Genomic DNA, 23,580 nt, shown 5'->3' on the forward strand with positions numbered 1-23,580 from the left:
AAGGGAAAATATACAAACAAATTGATAGGACAGCCATGGGCTCCCCCTTTTCTCCCCCCCTAGCCAACTTTTACATAGAACACCTGGAAAAACAAGCAATCAATACAGCCACTCTCAAACCAACACTTTGGCAACGCTATGTTGATGATGTGCCTGCTATTTGGCCACATGGCCCTGAGACATTGAAAACATTCTTAGCACATTTAAATAGCCAACATCCAAAAATCCACTTTACTATGGAACTGGAAGCCAACAACTGTCTGCCCTTCCTGGATACACTCATCACACGTCTCCCAGATGGTTCCTTATCATTTTCAGTTTTCAGAAAACCCACATATACAGGCAGATACTTACACAAACAATCACACCATCATCCTTCTCAACAATATGGCATATCAAAAACGCAAACCCATAGAGCGAGAGCAATCTGTTCAAATGACAAGGCTCTTACTGCTGAACTGACTCACTTATGCCACACCTTCTTGGCCAACGGCTACAATCCACATAAAATAAACAAAATACTAAACACTCCTAAGAAACCCCTCCCACCATCCAACACAGAGAACTACAACAAAACAGTCACCATCCCTTACATTAAAGGCACATCCGAAAAGATCTCAAGAATTCTCAATAAACATAAACTACGCACTACATTCAGACCATGTAGCAAATTAGCCACCCTCATCCGCTCACCCAAGGACAGCATTCCTCCTTTATCACATCCAGGAGTCTACCAAGTACCCTGCTCATGCAATCAAGCCTACTACGGTCAAACAGGAAGAACTGTGAATATCCGCATCAGCGAACATAAACGATACGTCCGGAAATATCATTATGGGAAGTCGGGCCTAGCAGACCATGCTCTGGATACCCCTGCACACAGGATCAACTGGAAAAACACAAAAGTACTACACAGAAACCCATATAAATCAGAGAGATTGTTCTTAGAGGCGACAGAAGCCCTAAAACACACTCCAAATCTCAACAAATATGGCTGTATTAACTTGCCGAAGATCTGGGAGACAGTCATATTAAGAAAAAACTAGCACTTTTCTAGGACTCTAGTAATATATGATAGCGTTTTTTTTTTTTTTTTTTTTTTTTTTTCCCAGATAGAGGGCACCAAAATCAGGACTCTAGTCTTTGTGTTGCTGCTACAATTTTGTTTAAGTACACCATGTTGTTTTAGTCTCGCGTATTGTGACAAACAGTGTTTTTGTGCTCTGAAGATGCTGGTTATAATACCAGCGAAATATCAGCATCAAGTTAATAAATTAATTATTTACTTAGTTTCTGTGTTCTATTATACCGTTAAAATAATAAACAACATGTTCGACGAACACATAAGTCTGTCCACACGTTTAAGGAGTTAGTCGATTTTTTTTTTTTTTCCTGATCTGAAATCGAAGTGAAGTCTGATCAGGTTATCATGCAAGCATTGGCAGAGTAGGTAGCATATTGAATTTCCAACAAACAGATTTTAACCCATGGGTTAAAATCTCAATGCAGTATGGACGTTTGTGAAAGTCTAAGTAGTAGACAAGTTTTGTCATTCAGGTATGAGACCACACCTTGTTTTTTTTTTTTTTTGGAAGCCTGAAGTGGATTAAAAAAGTACATGTTTGGTCACTAATGATAGGTTCCTGAGCAGTGGCGGCTCGTACATAAGCACTGCGACACTGCAGCATCCCCAAGGAAAAAATGAAAAAATTAAATTTTGTTTGTGTTTATAAATAATAACAATGCTCCCAACATTATATAAATGCAATCCAACATATTAAAGGTTACAGCTTATGTTTTGACACTGATTGAATAGTTAATTGAAATTGTTCGGTTAACATTTTAGATTAGGAAACAAATACACTGTGATCTAATGCAGTGTCAGAATTATCATGTTAGGCGAATTGCAGCTAGACTCACCAATATTAGTTTGTGCTTCTCATTATTTGTGAGATACAAAACTTTTATTATTGGTGTTTGTTTGTGGTGAGGATGAAATATTTTTAATAAAGCAATTTTTTTAATATGTAATAAAATTGGTTAATGATTAGGAAAAAAAGAATTAAAATTTTTTTTTTTAAATTTTGTATATGCAGCACCCCCACTTAAAATTTTCACCGGCCGCCACTGTTCCTGAGTTATCTAACCTCTAGCTCATTCCAAGTTCTAAATGTGCTCTAGGTTTCAAACCTTTCATGGATGGGATTAACTTTAATAAATAAAAAAAAAAAAAACCATGAAACAAGCATTATTTTATCTCTACTTTTCAGTTCTTTTCACAATTATTGTCATTTTCTGTATTTGCCATTTCTGCAGTATCGCTGGAATCCCCGATTTTTATTTCATATATGCAGCACCCCCACTTAAAATTTTCACCGGCCGCCACTGTTCCTGAGTTATCTAACCTCTAGCTCATTCCAAGTTCTAAATGCGTTTCTTAAACTTCTTGCAGTGCAGTTCCATTAAAGAGGAATTGAAAAAAGTTCCTTTGTACTTCTTTTTAGCTGTATAAACTTAGCTTATTTTTGGACCTTTTTTCATTTAAAGAATCACAAAAAATCAACAGAAGTAGAAAATTTTCTAATTTTATAATAATACAATATATTTAAAGATTTTAATTCAATTTAATAAATAATCATTTTAAAAAAGGAAAAAAAAATGCAGCAAAAGATGCTAAACAACTAAAGAATGACAATTTAAGTTTTATTTTTATAATATGCATGTATTTATAAATCTCATTAATAGGTATATAAAAATATCTAAACTCTGTCTGAAAGTCCCTTCTCTATTCCAAACTCTATAAGTACTAATGTTCTTTAGATTTTACAGTCTTTTATCTGTAGTATTGCTAAAAAAATATGTGCTATACATATATAGATGTTTTAATTAAGTACATGATTACAGCAAAATAAATGTCTGTAAGTACAACATATTATTAGGAAATTTACGAATCCTCAAGAAAAGGCAGTTAAATATGAGGTTCCTTATATCACAGAATCTAAAAGTAACTTGATTGCAAACATGAATTTACATGAATTTATTACAGGAAAGTAGATACTGTATTATGTGCAGATTTTTTAGTGTGCATCAGGTTTAACCTGATGCACACTAAACACACACTTAAAGTATATTTTCTTGTATCATTTCCATAAAAGAAACAAATGCTTATTTCTCATTTTAAGATGATTATTAGTTTAAAAAAATTTCTGCTTTATTTCAAGCTGGATGATTTTTATTAATTATTTTAGTTACTTTAAACTCTCTACTTTTATAATCAAAATTAACTTTGTAAATATGAAAGGTCTAGTTCCCTAACATATTAAATATCAAACTTTCTCAAAATTTTAAAAATGTTACTTTTATCATACGTAATATATGATTAAAGGAAACCTACACATACATCAGTTGAATGCTACTTAAATCTGAAAATTAAATATGCATTTATGATTCTAATTTATACTAAAAAGGCTACTTACATCTGAAAATCAAATATACATTTATGATTTGAATTTATACTAAAATGACCTATAATGCAATTACCTATACTGTAATAGTCACTGGGAGGTTAACCATATTTAGATTTACCTAAGAACAAGAACTTTTCAAGGGATATTATTTTTGTTTAGACTTCTGTAGAAGCAGAGTTTTCACAACTTTTTTCAGGTATGTTACTTTCCTTATGAATTAATGAAGCTGGCAACGGATTCATCTTAGGAACCTCATTTTCCTTTGTGAGGTCATACACAGATGTTGAATGTTCCACTTCGGGAGATATCCTCTGTGTAATATCAAGTTTCATTATTTCTTTGTCTGTTTTCAATTCAGTAGGACTACTAGGCTGACTACCTGTGCTTATAATATCCCGCTGTTTTCTGAGTTTGTAAAATTTTTTGCTGTAATTTCTTTCAGTGTTTGGAGAAGCAACATATGCATTTACATCACTATGAATTAACAAACTAACAGTTCGCTTGGGTCGCAGATTAGAAAATAACTTTGAGGGAGCAAATGAAAGTTTTTTAATTGATGCTATGCTACCTCTTTGAGTATAAACCTTTGGCTGTGACGGAAGAGGTGAGGTCACTAAAAGTGATGGAGTATCGTTTTCATCATCAGCTGCAACAAGAGTTAGGGTACTAGCTTCCTTGGCTGATGTTGCAATTGAAGAATCATTATCAGATGAATAATATTTTTCTTTTGATGGGAGACTGTGCGTGGATTTATCAGATGAATTGGAAATCTGAAGTGATTTTCTTCTAGCTAATAAGAAAAATAAAATTCTTCAATAATTATCACGATAATAAACGATATAACTATTTTCTACAGTGCTTAAAATGACTTAAAATGAAGCAACTTTCTAAATAATAAACACAAACTGCCATAACAATAATATTTAAGAAAATGACAAAATTACATTACATATTAATCAGAACAGCTTTTAATTAATATTTTCAATATTTTGATGGCAAAGTCAAACTGCCATCATCATGAGAACAAATTAATATGTGCATGCCAGCACTATACAGAGTAAGAATGACTGAAGCAGAACAACAAGGGCAAGTCTAAAGTCTGCCAGCCCGGTTGGCTGAGTGGTTAACGTATCTGCTTCCCAGCCAAAAGGCTGCAGATTCAAATCCCACCACTGGCATGGATGTTTGTGATTGCCTGTGAAAATACTAGTGGTGGAGACAGAGTTGTAGAATAGGTGCCCTCCCACGATGAATTCTTGGACTCCTTGGTCACATAATAATAATAAAGTTCTCAATAGTGCCTCCCAGTGAGCTAGGATGAGTATTCTTGGCTGATGGGGCTGAAATTCTAAGAGCAAGTGCTTCCCAGGTTTGAGGCAGTTTCAAACAACTAAATTTATTGAGGTTGGGAGTTCCTTATGGCTGAGGCATAATTCCAGGAAAAGTCTTTCATATTTAAATTTGTTCCTATGGAATAAGGTGGCTCTCTTCCATGGTATTGTGTGGTGGATGTTCAAGGTGTGGTCAGCAAGCCCTAAGTGGTAGAACCAGATGTAGTCCTTGTGTTTGGGAATTCTGATGTTGGCTGTTCTGCTTGTTTAATCATAATAGGACAGCTTAAAACTGCATGGTACTTGGTAAACACCTAGTCTATGGACTGTAGCATTTTACTGGGGAGTGGATAAAGGATGCCAATTTTTTATATGGTTTGAAAGTGGTTATAAGGTTGTATTTTTTTAGGATTTTTGCTAGTTTTTCAGATGTGCCTTGGATATATGGGATTGTATCAGATTTGGTATAGTCTGTGTTCATAATATGGGGGGGGGGGATAAGACGTGATTTTGGATGTGTTTTTTTGGATATGGTGAGGGGGGATTGTAGCCATTGGCAAAAATGGCATCATTAATTGAGCTAATCAACATATTATTACTATTAATTTTATGGCTATTTAGCCTATTTTTGTTTAGGAGTGCTCCTTTTTATAATGTCATTAGCTTTTTACTCGATTTTAGGGCATTACTGAAGTTTTACATAGCTATATGAAGAATATAAGAGGGAAAAGTTCACAAATCCCTTTCCTCACCAATAATTCTCCCACATTACTCTACCCCCACTTTTTTCCACCCTTTCCTTTCAATCATACTTCATTCCTTTAACAGCTGATGAATGTATACCGCCACACACCAGGATGCCGCTGAATAAGAAGACAACCAGCAACATCCTACAAAGGTATGTCCAAATTTTCCCTCTTATATTCTTCATATATGTATCTATGTAAAACTTCAGTAATGCCCTAAAATTGAGTAAAAAGCCAATGACATTATAAAAAGGGACACTCCTAAACAAAAATAGGCTAAATAGCCATAAAAATAATATTTACTTAGAGCAGTAACATGGGAATTTTCCTAGAAATAATAACTTATTATTATTACTATTATTTTCCTGACTTCCAATAGTCACAAGACTCATCATGGGAGGTCAACTTTAGTCAACATAAAATCTATCATACCACTCCTTAAACTCATGCATTGTCTGCAAGTTAACCATCCTCTCAGGGAATGAATTCCATGCTCTTATCACTCTCCATACAAAAAAAAAAATTATTCTCACCTTTTTACTTATCATTTACTTTTGCAACTTCAGGGCACTTGTTCTTGCTCCTTTCCCTCATTCTAAAATATGAAAAACTTCTCACTGTTAATATGATAATAATCCTTCAAGAGCTTAAATGTTTTGATCATATCTCCCTTTGCCTCTATCCACCAAATTATGCAGTCTGCATGCCCTCAGTCTATCCTTATAATCAACATTTCTATCATTTTTGCTATTATCTGTGCACCTTCTCCATGGTTACTTCATTCCTTTCAAATCCAGATGTGGTGTGATCAAAGCTTTATGCAATGGGACCAGCACATTTTTATCTCTCATGGTCAATGTTCTCCTCAACATTGCAGCGATTCTCTGAGATGTCTTCACAACCTTTGCAATACGTCCTTGGAACTCCTACAATCACCACTTGCTTGTTGCACTTCTTCCAGTATGACTTCGCCAGGTGAATATGAAGTATACCAGCTGTGGATCCCAAATTTTAAAATCTTACATTTAGTTCAATTAAACTGACATCCCCCATTTATCTGCACCCACCTTTCCAGCTTATTCAAATCCTCTTGAAGAGCCAAAACATCACAACTATTATTAATAACCTCAAACTTTACATTAAAACAAAACCTCTCCCTGCAGCCCTATATCATTGAAATAAAGACTGAACATTAATGGTGCCAGCACAGAACCCCACTTGTAAACTTCGTACTCCATAATACTACTACTGCCCCTCCCCCATATACCGCTCTCTGATATCTATCAGAGAGCTCTATCTGCAATCATCCCAATTCATTGGTGATTAGGGTGATTGCAGATAGAGATTTGATGCAACTTAAAAATCAACTTGTCATGTGGCACCCTGTCAAATGCCTTGGAAAAAAAAAAAACTTTACCCTCATCCACTGCTCTTATTACTCTATTGCAGTGTTTCTCAAACTTCAGATATCCACGTACCCCTTCTTAAATTTTCATTATTACCAAGTATCCCCTAATTAATTAAATAAAAATAAATTAATTAATTAAATAAAATTATTTTTATTTAATTTATTATTAATTAAATTAAAATATTAATTAAAATTAAATATCTATTTTATTTCAATTTATATGTTCATGTAAACAAAAAATATGATTTATTTTTAAATTTTGCTTCTCTAGAGATGTCAGATGACACACTCATCAATTTCATTTGATCCAGATGCAATATCAACATTTTCTTGTTGCTTACAGCTACTTGTATTTGCTATATTGCTCCCTTTTGGGGTTTTATAAATCCAATCTTTAACCAATGATCCATACGTAAGAATTTTAAAGCTAAAAAAAATACTGTATTTACTCGAATATAACTAACTATTTTCCCAAAATTAAAGCTAAAAAATCGTGCTGCGAGATAAGTGCAGGAATTTTCGGAAACTAAAGTTTTCAGAAAAAAAACTGAAAATGATGCAACTTACCAAGAAGCTCCTACTCGCTATGACTACTTTTGGCATCGAGAACAGTTTCTTTGTGTGCATTGTCAAAGTCATCTACCCAAATAGCGTCATCTTCTTTCCCATTATTTCAAGCAAAAATTACCAGTAATTTACAAGACTTGAGATACATAGAGCAGCGAAGAACTGCATATGATTGGTGCGGTATTAACAAAAGATCGCGTTAACCAAAGACAAATTAGCATTTCAACAGTTGAGTTGAAATGCTAATTCCCTTCAACCAAATTCCATAATATCTGAAACACATTCACTATATATTTCTTAGTTTTAACACGTTAACAACGGGAGGTGGTGTCAAGCAAAACCATATGTTCCACCGGCAATATATGGTTTTGCTTGATCTATACAGCAGTTTCTGTTGGAGAAGGGATGTGATTCATTAGTTAGTGCCGTTTTATCCTTGTCTCTAATTGCACTGTTTGTTGAAAAATATGACTCCTTTAATTATGCATAGCCGAAAATTACCACGTAACCCCCTAACAACCTTTCGTGTACCCCCAGGGGTACGCATACCACACTTTGAGAAACACTGCTCTATTGTAAAAGGTAACCAGATTACTAAAAGAAGAGCATCTTTTAACAAATCCATGCTAGCCTGCATGAATAATATTACCATCATCTTTTCAATTCTGTATACGAGTTCATATCAATTTTTTCAAAATCTTAACAACTACAGGTAAAATACAAACAGGCCTTTAATTTGGTACCTCCATTCTATCAGCATCCTTATGTAATAGTACTTACACTCCTTCCACTCTCCAGGAACCTGGCTCATTGCAAGGTTTTGATTAAACAGCCAAGTTAATGCATAGTCAGTTCTATAGCACATTCCCTTAAAACATATGGTGAAATTCCATCTAGTCCTCCCTTGCCTTACTGACATTTGGCATATAGTCTAGACATTATAGACATTTAGTGTATAGCATATAGACATCTAGCATTAGAATGAAGAGATGTATTTGGAATACATCTCTTCATTCACTTCTAACTTTCACAACTCATTATGTTTCTAGGAATAAATCCTGTAGTACCTGGATGGAACATTCTAATAAAGTGATCATTAAACAGCTCAAATGAGTCTGTGATTCCATGGGGATCTTAGGATAATCATAATAATAAAATAATGCAAATAGAAGGATTACCCAAACAAGTTTTTCATTATAAACCAGAAAAAAAAAAAAGACTAGGTTGTCTGCTGAAGACTTGTCAATGGCTAGCAAGGCACAAACATGCCAAAATTCTTGAAGCACATCATGATGACGATAATAAGTCTCCTCCAACCTCTTCTCTGAGAAAGGTAATTGCTATCTTACAGTCAGCTACAGTGGCGGATTACCCACTAAGGCAATGAGGCACGTGCCTAGGGACCTCAAGCTTTGTGGGACTCACAAGCCAAGACATTTTCCTACGGTGTTTTAAAATAGATTAATGTTTTCAGTAAACATCATAAAAATCTTGATTATTTTAAGCGAAAATTTTTTCAAAACAATTATTACGTTTTAATATATATTTTGAACAGCGCACACTATCTACGCTTTAAATAATGCCGCAATACCAATGTTGACACTAGTTGACTAGTTGACAAGCTTCGTATTTTATATTTTGAACAGCGGGCACTATCTACGCTTTAAATTAAACTGCATTACCAATGTCGGCGCACGGCGCTGTTGACAGCTTCGAGGTCACGAAACCTGATTGCATTGCCGAGATAGGAAGTTTCGCCTGGTTGCTCCTTAACTTCATTTGTTATTGAATCATGTAACAGTGAGGTGTTTGTTTCAAAAATAACTTTTTAGTGTGATTTTTCGTATTTTCATTATTTGAGTGTAGTGCAAGTAAAAAAAAAAACTGATAAAAAAATTTAAAAAAAAAATAATAAAAAGTTTTATTATTTTTGTTATTAATATATAATTTATAATTTATGATATATAATTTATTATTAATGTAAATGGAGATGGGCTGGCCATATTAGTAATGCCAGATGAAAGGTACACAAAATTAAGAACTGAGTAGATATCAAGAGAAGAAAAGAAATGAAAAGGTCGCCAAAGAGCAAGATGGAGGGATGGTCTATAATGGTTTGACATGAGATGGTGGACAGTGGCTAAAGATAGAACTGGAAAGTTAAGGGGGGGGGGGAAGGCTATATCCAACAGTGGATGGAAAGAGACTATAGAAGGAAGTATAATGATGTGAAAGGTTAGCAGAGTAGAACAGGTAAGGCCAAAGTGCTTGTGAATAGTGACTGTAGTAGTAGTGTGAGTTGAAGGAGTTGAAGTAATTGTTTAGCCTGAGGAGATATATGAAGTAAGCAGTGATAAAGATATTCAGGCATGGAAGTTGTGTATAAATCATAGTTGATAGGTGGCATGGCTAGAACTGGTTTAGACTTAAATATGAATTACTCTGTTTATTTAAAAATGCCAGAAGCATAACAAAATTCTTTCACTGACTAAGTTTATTTGTCCAAAAATCATTGGAATAAGTGAAACATGAATGAATAAAGAAGATATTCTGACAAAAATGCAAATTCAATGTGTTTCTGTGAATGTACATGAGGAACAAAAACAGAATGGGGGGGGGGGAGTGATGTTGATAACAGCAGGGGAATTATGTTTGCACAAGTTGAAGGTGAAAGGGAGAAATTGTACCAGAGGTGAGGTGTTAGGTGATGTCTGACAGAATGAGATATTTAATTGGAAGTCACTATTGGCAAGGAAACATGAAGGGTGGTGATGAAGAAATGTATAGGCAACTTGTTAGTGATCAAAAGAAGAGTGATAATTATGGGTTATTTTAATTATGGCAATAATTAATGGAATGAGAGATAGCATCTGGGAATAACAAAAATTAATTTCTTGAGTTCGTGACCTCCAAGGAGTCCAAAGACTCATTGAGGGAGGGTACCTACTTTATAGCTCTCCATCTCCACCTGTCTCCATCATCTACACCAATGCCATCTACTGCACACCAACACCACCAGCATTATTTTTGTCTGTAAATTGCATGTCCTGAAGGTTGACTTGTCCGTATGCAGGATGAAAATCCCATGTTTCTGGGAGAAAAAATCCTGTTATCTCCATATGAGATCAGCTAACTCACCTTCAATAAAAAAAACAGATACAGTAAAATCTCTCATAACCGGTACCCAATTAACTGGCAATATCAAAACAATGGCACTTTTGAAGGTCTAAATTTAAACTCGAAATTTAAGTCTATGAGATAAGAAAAATATGCAATGGACTTGCATTCTGGCAATTCCATTCCCATCACTCTCTCTCTCTCTCTCTCTTGATGATGACGAAATGTACTGGGAAAGTAGAAAGATGATGAGGAGGAGGATGAAGATGAGGACGATGGCACGCAGACTAAGAAAGTTACATGGAAGGAAGCTGATGAAGGATTGCAGACTTTCATAAAATTTGCTGAGCAATGTTCATCTATGTCAGCATATGATGTTATGAAACTTCACTGTATACACAGTGAATTTTTTTAAGTGTGACATTATGTCGTTACACTAAGAAATTCACAACAACTTTCATGTGATGATACATACTGTAATTTTTAAATGCTGCTTAAATTTGATTTTGTGAAATATAAAATAACGTGTATGCGTTTTAAATTAAAAAAAAAAAATCCACACGATTTTTGATGTTATTTATTTAATTATGGCCGGCATATTGAAAAACACAATGAACTAACTTCACATGCTGCAATTTCTACAGATGGCATCACAAAACATAAACAGGTACGTTCTCAAAATATTTATTCGATTATCTGGCAAAATCTCGTATCCAGAATCAGCGAAGCCCCGTTGTTGCCAGCTAAGAGAGATTCTATCATCTGTATAAAGATTCCTCCCAACACGACAAGAATCAGACTTAGGCCTTTTCCAATCGAAGGGCGCAACATACTGCCATTCTTCCAATTGCACTATGGACAGGGCCACGCTGTGCGGCTGTGCCCCGCATAAGGGCACTTGAAGATGAGGGGTGCCATTTCACCACGGGAAATAATAAAAAATATATATATATAAATATTCTTGTTCTTGAATTATATCGTACTATATAAATTACACAACTACAAATTATAGTTAATGCAATAAAAATGAAATTTAAAATCAAATTATTATGAATTCTTAATAATCTAACAATATTTTTAACTTAAATACATCACCAGTTTTATTATAATTTATTTGAAGTGAAACGTTATCAATATTACCACAGATTTTATTTCACAGAGTAAGCATCGACTCAGTGAAAATTGTATAAATATTCTCAATTGTTTATTATATTTTTTAGTGGAAATTATTAGTTTAAGACAGACCATGAATTCATTCTTACACTGTGCTTTGCCCTTTGTGGATGTATGATTGTGACTGAAACAGTGACACTGTTCTGAAAATTTGGAAGGTAAGAAACTATAACATAACATAAAATAAAAGTAATTTTTGTTCTTAAACTTGGACCTTGAAGACAACATCAATAAAAAGACTTGAAGCCTTTGAGATGTGGTTATACAGACGAATGTTAAAAATCCCATGGACAGCAAAAACGTCCAATTAGGAAGTAGTGAAACAAATAGGAAAATCACGTGAACTTTTAGATACCATAAAAAGAAGGAAAACTGCATATCTTTCATTACGAAGTAGGTGACTTCGTAATGAAAAATATAAGATACTTCAATTGATTATAAAAGGGAAGATAAATGGAAGAAGAGGACAAGGAAGACGAAGAAAATCTTGGCTGGCAGATATCAGACAGTGGACTGGTATGAACTCTGAGAGACTGCTCAGAATAGCTGAGAATCGCTCAAAATTTGCCAAGGTGGTCGCCGACCTCCGATAGGAGATGGCACTCAAAGAAGAAGAATATATATATATATATATATATATTCTGTTGTATTTATATATTACCGAAACAAACATTTTCGAAAATTTTATTATTAAAAATTCCTTATTAATGAATATTAGTGATTACAAATTTCATGTTCTACTATTGTTAAATAAAATTTATTTTTATGTATGCGTATAAACTGTTTTGTACTTTTAACAAAGTAAAATTTTTTGCAAAAATTTTTCATGGAAACTTATTTTATGGGGGTGCTGAAAACATTTTGCACAAGGGCACCTCCTACCCACGACACGACACAGACTATGGAGGCACTAAGAGATAACTATCCCTATTCTCAAGAGATAACTATCTCAGACATGTAATGGGGTGGCCAGTCAAGTGAATACTTCTGTGAAGAAAGGATATATGAGAAACTAAAAGGATACAATGAGATGTCAAATGGATGAATGTAAGGAATAAGCATGAAATCTGGAAGTAGAAGGCACTCTGGAGGTAGCACAAAACAAATAATGAAAATAATGAGTTTTATGAAGAGTACAAAGATCAGGCAAGTAAAGCCACTTATTTGTAAGAACAGCAAAAGTGCAATATGAGCAGAAATTAGGCCAAGAAAAACCCTAGAGAGTTCTTTCAATATGAAGGTAACAGAAGAAAGAATGAATGATTATAGTAAGGTGATGTCAAAGAATGGAAATTCTAGACTGGTAAATTCTGTAGGGTGACATAGGAGTATTTCAAAGAGCAGTTCATCAGGATATTCCATCTTTATCAATGTGACATCATGAGAAGCTCAAGTGTAGAGGAATTGGTTAATTGATTTAAGGTTTATTGGTGCAAGGACAGCAAAGGTCATACTGTGGCATACATATAGCAAAGGTTGGTGTAGAGGAAATGAAAGGAAACAGACTGCTGGTGATAAAGTAAACTTCATGTCATCAATGGGACTTGATGATATATCACTGTATGTTGTAAGGGAATGTTCCAGAAAGTAAGTTGTGGTGTATCGAGGCTGCAGTTTACTAAATTTACAAGTTTAAGAACAGTCTTGCAACTGCAGAAATCCCTAAGGAGTGGAAATCTGGAGGTTGTGGGTAAAATCTTGCAGAGGTTATTGAAAGATGGGATACAGAATTGGGCTGGTAACAGCAGTATTCTCTGTAATGATCAGCATGGGTTGTTTAAAGGGTGATCACATTTTATCAATTTATGAACTACAAGGTGGTATCAAAAAGTTTCGCGACTAGCAATACAGTGCTTCCAGCATTCCTACCACTTCTGGAATGTGTCATGGAAGTCTTCTTTTTGAAGCATGTCAAGCACCTTCTGCGATTCGCGCTGGATCTCCACAATGGTGTCAAAAAACGGCGATCTTCATCTTCGGGAAGAGGGCGAAGTCCGCAGGAGCCAAATCTGGTGAGTAGGGTGGGTACAGAAGTGAGATCATGTTGTTTCCGGCAAGAAACTCACATGTGAGGAGAGCTCGGTGACAGGGTGCATTGTCGTCGTGGAGCATCTAGTTTTTTGCCCGCCACAGATCCGGTCACTTTCGCCGAATGTCTTCCCTCAGATGCCTTAAAACCTGGCATTAGAACTCGCTATTCACAGTGCTATGTCATTGCTTTCTCTATATTTTACTTTATTCTATCTCTAATAAGCCTGCTATCTAATCTACTGTTGTGCCTCTTAAATATTAATTCAGTTCTATTTTCTTTTCGGATCATGTAGATCTGGGTTACATTCCTGTAGAGTTGTCGGCAGTCTCTGTGCCTGGTGATTCGCTATGCTGTCCCTGAATCACTTCCGGGCTTTGGCATGTTTTCTACCGCTTCTCAGAAAACTTCATCCGTTCTCTTCGATGGGACTTTTTTCGAAGGCTCAATTCTGCATAGGCCATCATATCACGATCAGCTTCGTTTGGAAATCCTCAAGCATTCTCAGGAATAGGCCTCATTGTCTGACATCATTGTAGTCAACCCACCGCTCTCTCACCAATCACCCGACAAACCTCCCAAGACTGGAATCTGGGAACCAAAGAATGAAAAAGCCCGTAATATGGTGCACATTGTCCTTTATTCACCATAGGTCTGATTCGTCAGCCTATGTCGGTTCCGGAGCCCGGATAAAAATTTGGGGGAACTAGATGGTACTGTGAACTCCTGTAAAAAGGGGGAACACAGTATCATCACACGAAATTTATTTATTTATCTCCTTTACTTTGAACTAACGATCCCCTTCCAGCCTCTGTATCTCTATTCTTCCCTTGAAAGCAGACTTCCCCTTTTGAGTAATCACAGGAGAAATTGTATTTCGATAAGAAGTCATTCCCCAAGATTAATCTTAAATGAGGAAGTGAGTTTCTAGGCAAAATTATAAAATTGTGCCACACGTGCATATTAAATCCGGGCAAGTTCACTCTTAGTCTCACTGACCTCGTAGCCTGGGTAAAAGTGGAGGATATTCCCAAAAAGTTTAATGGGCCTTCTTAAATGTTTAATCCTACCCTTTACATATGGCTCTATCTTTCTGAAATAGTTCTCGGATATAATTGAAGCCTGTGAACCTGTGTCAATCAATCCCTTGAAGTTTTTTCCGAAGATCCTACCTTCAACTGTTAATTCAGTGTCTTGTTTCTGATTTTCCTTTTTTTTTTTCTTTCTCTTGCTTGCTACAAACATGTGACTTGGCTTCTGAATGGGAATTTCCCTTCAAATAGCCTTGTCTGTTGAAGCAGTTATGGGCTAGATGTCCTAACATGTTGCAGCTATAGCATCTTGGGCCCTGTCGGTTGTAGCCCCTAGCATTATCTCCGTCCGAGGACAAAGGAGAGTTGCTATTGTATTTGTCAGTCAGCTCCATCATTTTATGCATCGTAGAGTCCTTTTTGTCAAATAGTGGCCTCTGCATTCTCTCTAACTTCCTGTGAACTATGTGATCGATTTTCTAATCTTTAATGAGGGGTTTTCGTAGGTTGTCATAGAGGCTGTTGTCAATTGACTGAGTACAGTATCTAGACGTTCCATGATGGGTTGCTGCAGTTTCTCCACTTCCTGCTTTATCAAGGAGTGAACCTCGCTAAAATTTTGACTGTTAGCAGCTTTTGGTAAACTGTCTCAGGTCTAGTTTCCCTTCCTGTCAATGTGATCTTCTTTGATCACATTGACAGACCCAAGAATGCCTGCAGGACAAATGTCTCCGAGCAGTTGCTTCCTCAGTTTTACAGCATTATAACATTCCTCTAAGTTTGATATACCCTTTCCATATGTTGTCTCCTTAAGTTCTTGTTTCAATCCTGCCCTAAAGTGCTGGAAGACGGCCCAGTTTAGGTGGTGCCTGTCTTTGTCCGAAACACTTAGTGTGTTGGCCAGATCCAAAAACCTGTTATGGTAATCGGACACACTTTCTTTGTCCTTCTGTACCATCCTTTGGAGCTTCCACAGATTCAGTCCCATGTTCCTTACCCTTGAGAACTGTGAAATAAGAACTTCTTTAAATTTAACATAACTTCGGGTTTCTTTCAGAACCGGTGAGGAGTGAAAATAGGTTTTAGCCTTTCCAATTAGTTTGCTGCGTAGCAGAATGAGCAGTTAGTATTCACTCCACCAACTAATCCTTCTTAATTCCTCAATGTACTCGAAGGAATACCTGTTGGGGATTAATCGTTCTAAAAAACTCTGAGTCATCTAACTCTCTAACTCTGAGCTTGTAGGTAGGGACATATCTGCATTCATCTTATAATTCAACACAATATAATTTCCTTAAATTCTAATTATTCCAAGAAATGTCTGATACAATATCAAAAACCAACTTAGAGTGATTAAGGATGTGTCAACCATAAATTCTAGGGGCCCTAATCACATCCTGTCAGCTGCGCCATTGTTATGTTTTTGCTTTCCCTATATTTTACTTTATTCTATCTCTAATTAGTCTGCTATCTAATCTACTGTTGTGCCTCTTAAATATTAATTCAGTACTATTTCCTTTTCGGATACTGGCAAAATTTATTTTTATGCTGCGCCAGCCAATATCCTATAACAGAAGAGACTCTTGTTCAGGGAAACAATTCTAAATTCAAAAGGAATATACACAATAATTAATCTTACGCTAGTGCCAAGCAGATTCAGTTAGCAGTCGTGACCTGAATTTCACTTAAACTACAATATCTAAATTCCTTCCCGCTAAAAGGGTCTATTTCATAAGTGATGGTTTGAATTCGTAATCAGGCATAAACTCTGGTATAAGGTACAAAACATATTTATTGGAAAAGCACAAAACATTTACAGTTAAGAAAATTCAAATATTCAATAGAACAAAACTCACATTAAGTCAAGGTTCATACTAAATCACATCAATGAAGTTGAGTAAGCTAAATCCTTCAATTACGAAAAGATAAGATTAAGTGTAAGCATAACACTACTAGGTTATAATTCCTTTCACAAGTTATTAGCTATCTTAATTCTAAATTTCATTAGTCAAGCCTAGTCATTCTCAATCAAAATACTGCCTATCGACAATTCTTCTTTGTTCCACGGGGTTAAACTAATTCAATCAAATTCTCACTTAAAAGTTCTATAGAAAAATGTCCTTAGCTTACAGTATACACAAAATTCTCTTTCTTCAAAGCGATCTTAACATAAAATGAAATTCTCTACATTACCGGATCCTTTCTGATTGTCATCACGCTATCACATGTAGATCTGGGTTACGTTCCTGTATAGTTGTCGGCAGTCTCTGTGCCTGGCGATTCGCTACACTACCCCTGAATCACTTATGGACTTTGCCGTGTTTTCTACCGCTTCGCAGGAAACTTCCTCCTTTCTCTTCAATGGGACTTTTTTCGAAGGATCGATTCTGCATAGGCCATCATATCACGATCAGCTTCACTTGGAAATCCTCAAGCATTCTCAGGAATAGCCCTCATCGTCCAACATCATTGTAATCGACCCACCGCTCTCTCACGAATCACCCGACAAACCTACAAGTTGGAATCCAGAAACCGAAGCATGAAAAAGCCTGAAATATGGTGCGCATCATCCTTTATTCACCCTTTCGTGTGCCCTCTATTCGATGTGTCTTTTACTGCACGAACCTCACAGTTCATACCACTAGGGTGACCACACTCTCCCTAATCTGTTAGGTTACCGTATTCCAGGTAGCCGTTCTGACGTCACTTTCCGCATAGGTACAGCCTCCGGCGCTACGCTTGACTCACACAGATTACATATGATTATTTTGGATTACTACTTATTATCTGTTTGGAAATTTCGTAATGTACTATACAGCTTAATGGGATTTACCAATAACTTAACAATTTCCTTATACAATTCTCACTATTCTAACACAAAATTTTCTGCTTCTGAATTCAGTTATAGACAAATAAACTTCATTATATAGCACATATAGAATACAATTATCACATGACACAAGGAAATTTTCATAATTATGTGCTCATGTGTAGGTACCCCTTAATTAGTAATATTTAGTATGGTAAATCCTGAATAAAGAATTTGTTTGTAAAGTTCTCCATTCAGGATCTAACAAAATGGTCTGTCACCTGGGGACGAATTCTCGATGCACAATGCCACGAATGTCGAAAAAAACAATGAGCATGCACTTGGTCGAGCTGGACTTGCCTTGCCTTTTTTGGTGGTGGAGATGATGGACTCTTCAACTGTGAAGACTTTTGCTTTGTCTCAGGGTCGTACCCATACACCCAAGTTTCGTCACCGGTAATGATCCTCGACATGCTGACGGAGTTCTTGGCAGACTTCGATGCATTGTTCCTTCTGCTCCTGGTTCAGCAGCCTGGGAACAAACTTGACAGCAAAATGGCGCATGTTCAAATCACGCGAGAGTTCCGTTACAACACACCGACAATAGCAGCAATGTTGTGTTCTCCGATGATCCTCATGCACAAGTTGTCATTTTTGGGAGTTGTGCTTGTTGAAGGTCTTCCTGATCTCTCATCATCTTCCAGTGATGTTCTGCTCTTGAAGTGCACGTGCCACTCAAAACACTTCATTGCAGCATAGCCATAAACTTGCCAAATCATGTCAAACATCTCTGTGGCAGATTTGCCCATTTTTACACAGAATTTCACGTTTGCTCTTTGTTCTAACTTGCTGTCCATGATGAAATCGCAGACATGGTAATGCATATGGTCAGAATAGCAGCAGTTGCACAGCTCCTGATGTACACAGGACAATGTTTTTTGGCACACTGACTTATGAAGGTCGGTGCTCCCTGTGACTCTGACCATCTGTTGGCGTGTTACAAAACTATTCTCGAAACGTTTTGATACCATCTCATACAATAAACAGATGAATGCACTGGACAAGTGTGATGCATATAATGATAAATGTAGATTTTTCAAAAGCTTTTGATAGATTGCTACAAAGCAAGGTGATAACTAAATTGGAATGGACAAGATCAGATACTAGATTTGTGAGTTAGATAAGTGATTGGCTGTCAGATAGATATCAATAAGTTGTGTATGACAGCTTACTGTCCTGAGGGAGGAAAGCCATTAGTGGCATGCTGCATGCATGTTACAGGACAATTGTTGTTTTTTTCACTTGTATAGTAATGATTATTGGAATGAATTTAAGTGGAGATATGCATTTATTTGCAGATGATGCAAATGGGGGGGGGCAAGGAGACAACCAGATGTGGTTTTACAGATGGGCGAGTGAGTACAACTCTAGTTGAATATTGCAAAATGTGCATAAAATCTGTGAGGCAAAGATGAAAAAAGTTTAGAGAGAGAGCATTTTTTTTTATTTTGAATGATTCAAGCAGTATATGCACTTTTTTTTTTTTTTTTTTTTTTAGTGATTGGGATTTGTGAAATTTAGGACAATTAATGCATTTTTCACGATTATTACCAATTTTTCCATGCATTTAGAACCTAGAAAAAGATGTTCAGCACAGTTCCTGAAAACAAGTTTGTCCACAAACATCTACTTCTTCAGCACTGAAAGACAAAATGTTAGATTGAGAAACTTTGCACATTGCAATCAGATTATTATCAAGATCGCTCTGAAGTTTTTGGAAAATGCTTGTGATAATCACTTAGTCATTTGTAATGTTAAATCTTTCATCTAGCAGACTGCTTTTCTTCGTAATTTCAAGGCAGAAAACTGGCATGTTAAGCCGTTTAATGCAATTATTATTATTATTATTATTGCATGGGCATCTCCATCATGAGAAACTCAAACTATAAACACAACACCTATCCTACCTCTCCTTGAAACCATTAACAAATGAAGCACTCACAACTGACCCAGGCAACCCATTCCATTCATTCACTACTTTCCAAGCAAAAAATCTAGTCCTACCCACATCTTATCCAACTTCCAGGGATGACCTCTTGTTCTGTCCCCCCTCTAACTTAGTGCAGAAATATTTCCCCTGCATTTCTCCTATAAAATCCTTTAAGTTACTTAAACGTTTCATTCATACCCCCACCTTTTTTTTTTTTTTTTGCCTATTAACTAGCTTTTGCAATCCACAAACATTCAATCTATCCTCATAGGGGAATGTTATGCAGATCATCTTGGTCACTTGTTTCTGAATCCTCTCCACCTCATCCCCAAGAAATCCAGATGACCAGACCTGAGCACAGTAACCCAGATGTGGTCATATCAAGGCTTTATAAAGAAATTATAACTCCCTTATCTCTGCTTGTTAGTGTGTTCTTCAATAAACCAAGTAATCCTGTGAGCTGCCCTGGGTATTTTATCACTATGGGCAAGGGTTGTGCTGAACTCCATGTAACGTCAGAGCTGAGGGAGATGCTATCCATTGCTTAATGAGCAATACTAAATACCCAAGTTAAATTGTTTGATGTATAATTAAATTATGCTTTCAAATAATATATTAGTATGATATAGGTATATTACTTCTTATTATTTCTGGGAAAACTCTCATGTTACTCCTCTTAAAAACTATTATTTTTATGGCTATTTTGCCTGCTTTTGTTTAGGAGTGCCCCTATTTTAATGTCATTGGCTAATTTACTTAAGATTTCTTAGGGCACTGCAGATGTATTTTTATAGACAAACATATGTAACATAATAGAAGGAAATTCACACATACCTTTTCTTGGATGTTGAAAGGGGAGAGTGGGGGGGGGGCTTCGGCAATGTGGGAGAATTAATTTGAAAAACCTGGGTTTTTTGTATAATATATCCCTCTCCCTGGCCCCCTCTCCCCATAAACCCATCCCCTTCCTCTAAAAAAAACAGTTTCTATTTTCAGTCCCCTTTTTCATCTCCAACCTCCCCTACAAAAAAGAGCTCTGCCCACCCTTAAAAATAATATATGTATATATTATACAAAAAACCTGTTTTTTTTTTCAAATTAATTCTCCCACATTGCCTAAGACCCCCCCCACTCCCCTTTCAACACCATAACAGTAAGCACACCGCAGAAAGAAGACAGGCAACAACATCCAAGGAAAGGTATGTGCGAAGTTCCTTCTATTATGATACATATATTTGTCCATAAAATACATCTGCAATGCCCTAAGAATTCTTAAGTGAAATAGCCAGTGACATTAAAACAGGGGCACCCCTAAACAAAAGCAGGCAAAATGGGCATAAAAATATTATTAGTATGATTTCCTTAACATTTAAAATAATATATAGTATGTGCTGCTTACCTATTTCAGTCTGGCTAACACTATGCTGGTGGATATTAATTCTGTTTTTATCCATGACATCAAATATTTCCTCTAAATTCTCAGAAGGATAATCTTCATTTGAAAGAATTGTAGAAGAGTCTTCTAGGTTCTATAAGAAAATAGCTTTCCAGGTTCATGTTTGCAATATGAATGTTCAATTACAATAACAATTTGAATCGCCACTACAGGCTATACAAGATTTTAAGAACTAGGATTAATATATAAATATATTACAAAAAATAATGTAAAATGTGCTTTCTATGGAGTGTATATTGTTTCACATTATAATCACTACCAATACATGAATATAAACATGCTTTTGTTTATTATTACGGGCATCTCCATGGAGTCAGTAGACTCATCACGGGAGACCCAAACTATCAAAACAATATCATACCCCTTCTTGAATTCATTTACAGATGAAGAACTCACAACTGAGTCAAGCAATGCATTCCACTGTTTCACCACCCTCCAGGCAAAAAAACCTCATTCTCAAGCCCATGTTAACCACACTTTTTCCTTAATTTCCAGGGATGACCTCTTGTTCTTAAATCACTATCACACAGCTGAAACGTTTCCTCTGCAACAATCTTATAAAAACCTTTTAGTAATTTAAATGTTTCTATCATATCCCCTCTTCTCTGCCTGTCAACCAACCTCTGCAATCCACAAGCTCTCAATCTATCAATGTAGGGAGCATTTTTTACATCACTCACCAACTTAGTCACTCTCCTCTGAACCCTTTCCATGACCTCCTCATCTCCAGGAATCCAGGTGACCAGACCTGAGCACAGTAATCCAAATGTGGAAGTATCAACGCTTTATAAAGGGGAATAAATGAAATAAATAAAAAAGTGGGTTTGAATGTGAAGTCAAGTTCACATTCAAACCCACTAATCGTACAAGCTGTCAATTACAATGAGACTGATTACTACAAACACAAAAGACCGAAGGCTATTCTTCTCTCAATTGATCATAGCTAACAAAACTGCCCTCAGAGGGCGAGCTTAACTGCTCACAAACCTCCCGTTCCCAAACAACTTTCATTAAAGATATAGGGGAATATGAAAAGCACTAGTGCTTCACCCATCCTGTCAGTAATATTAATGGTTAATGGTTCAATTTTGGTATCTATTCTTGGTCTGGCTCTCACTGAACCACTGATGACATTTATTAATCGTGTGGACAGACTTATGTGTTCGTCGAACATGTTGTTTATTATTTTAACGGTATAATAGAACACAGAAACTAAGTAAATAATTGATTTATTAACTTGATGCTGATATTTCGCTGGTATTATAACCAGCATCTTCAGAGCACAAAAACACTGTTTGTCACAATACGCGAGACTAAAACAACATGGTGTACATTAACAAAATTGTAGCAGCAACACAAAGACTAGAGTCCTGATTTTGGTGCCCTCTATCTGGAAAAAAAACAAAAAAAAAAAACGCTATCATATATTGCTAGAGTCCTAGAAAAGTGCTAGTTTTTCCTTAATATGACTGTCTCCCAGATCTTCGGCAAGTTAATACAGCCATATTTGTTGAGATTTGGAGTGTGTTTTAGGGCTTCTGTCGCCTCTAAGAACAATCTCTCTGATTTATATGGGTTTCTGTGTAGTACTTTTGTGTTTTTCCAGTTGATCCTGTGTGCAGGGGTATCCAGAGCATGGTCTGCTAGGCCCGACTTCCCATAATGATATTTCCGGACGTATCGTTTATGTTCGCTGATGCGGATATTCATAGTTCTTCCTGTTTGACCGTAGTAGGCTTGATTGCATGAGCAGGGTACTTGGTAGACTCCTGGATGTGATAAAGGAGGAATGCTGTCCTTGGGTGAGCGGATGAGGGTGGCTAATTTGCTAACATGGTCTGAATGTAGTGCGTAGTTTATGTTTAATGAGAATTCTTGAGATCTTTTCGGATGTGCCTTTAATGTAAGGGATGGTGACTGTTTTGTTGTAGTTCTCTGTGGTGGATGGTGGGAGGGGTTTCTTAGGAGTGTTTAGTATTTTGTTTATTTTTTGTGGATTGTAGCCGTTGGCCAAGAAGGTGTGGCGTAAGTGAGTCAGTTCAGCAGTAAGAGCCTTGTCATTTGAACAGATTGCTCTCGCTCGATGGGTTAGAGTTTTTAATATGCCATATTGTTGAGAAGGATGATGGTGTGATTGTTTGTGTAAGTATCTGCCTGTATGTGTGGGTTTTCTGAAAACTGAAAATGATAAGGAACCATCTGGGAGACGTGTGATGAGTGTATCCAGGAAGGGCAGACAGTTGTTGGCTTCCGGTTCCATAGTAAAGTGGATTTTTGGGTGTTGGCTATTTAAATGTGCTAAGAATGTTTTCAATGTCTCAGGGCCATGTGGCCAAATGGCAAGCACATCATCAACATAGCGTAGCCAAAGTGTTGGTTTGAGAGTGGCTGTATTGATTGCTTGTTTTTCCAGGTGTTCTATGTAAAAGTTGGCTAGGGGGGGAGAAAGGGGGGAG

At 36.3% G+C, this 23,580-nt stretch overlaps 1 protein-coding gene across 1 annotated transcript in view; it reads right to left on the minus strand.

Moving 5' to 3' along the window:
* Window positions 1-3,622: 3,622 nt before the first annotated feature.
* The window catches only part of LOC150104937 (uncharacterized), a 352,647-nt gene continuing 332,689 nt past the window's right edge, over window positions 3,623-23,580 (minus strand). Inside the window, exons 14-15 of the mRNA XM_090395091.1 lie at window positions 21,068-21,197; window positions 3,623-4,257 (exon numbers count right to left, since the gene is read on the minus strand). Coding sequence (XP_090251217.1) covers window positions 3,623-4,257; window positions 21,068-21,197 — 765 coding nt within the window. The remainder of the gene's footprint in view (window positions 4,258-21,067; window positions 21,198-23,580) is intronic.

The sequence above is a fragment of the Typopeltis vanoorti genome, chromosome 7, assembly GCF_054136105.1.
Source record: "Typopeltis vanoorti isolate ZY-2024b chromosome 7, IOZ_Tvanoo_1.0, whole genome shotgun sequence".
Classification (NCBI taxonomy): domain Eukaryota; kingdom Metazoa; phylum Arthropoda; class Arachnida; order Uropygi; family Thelyphonidae; genus Typopeltis; species Typopeltis vanoorti.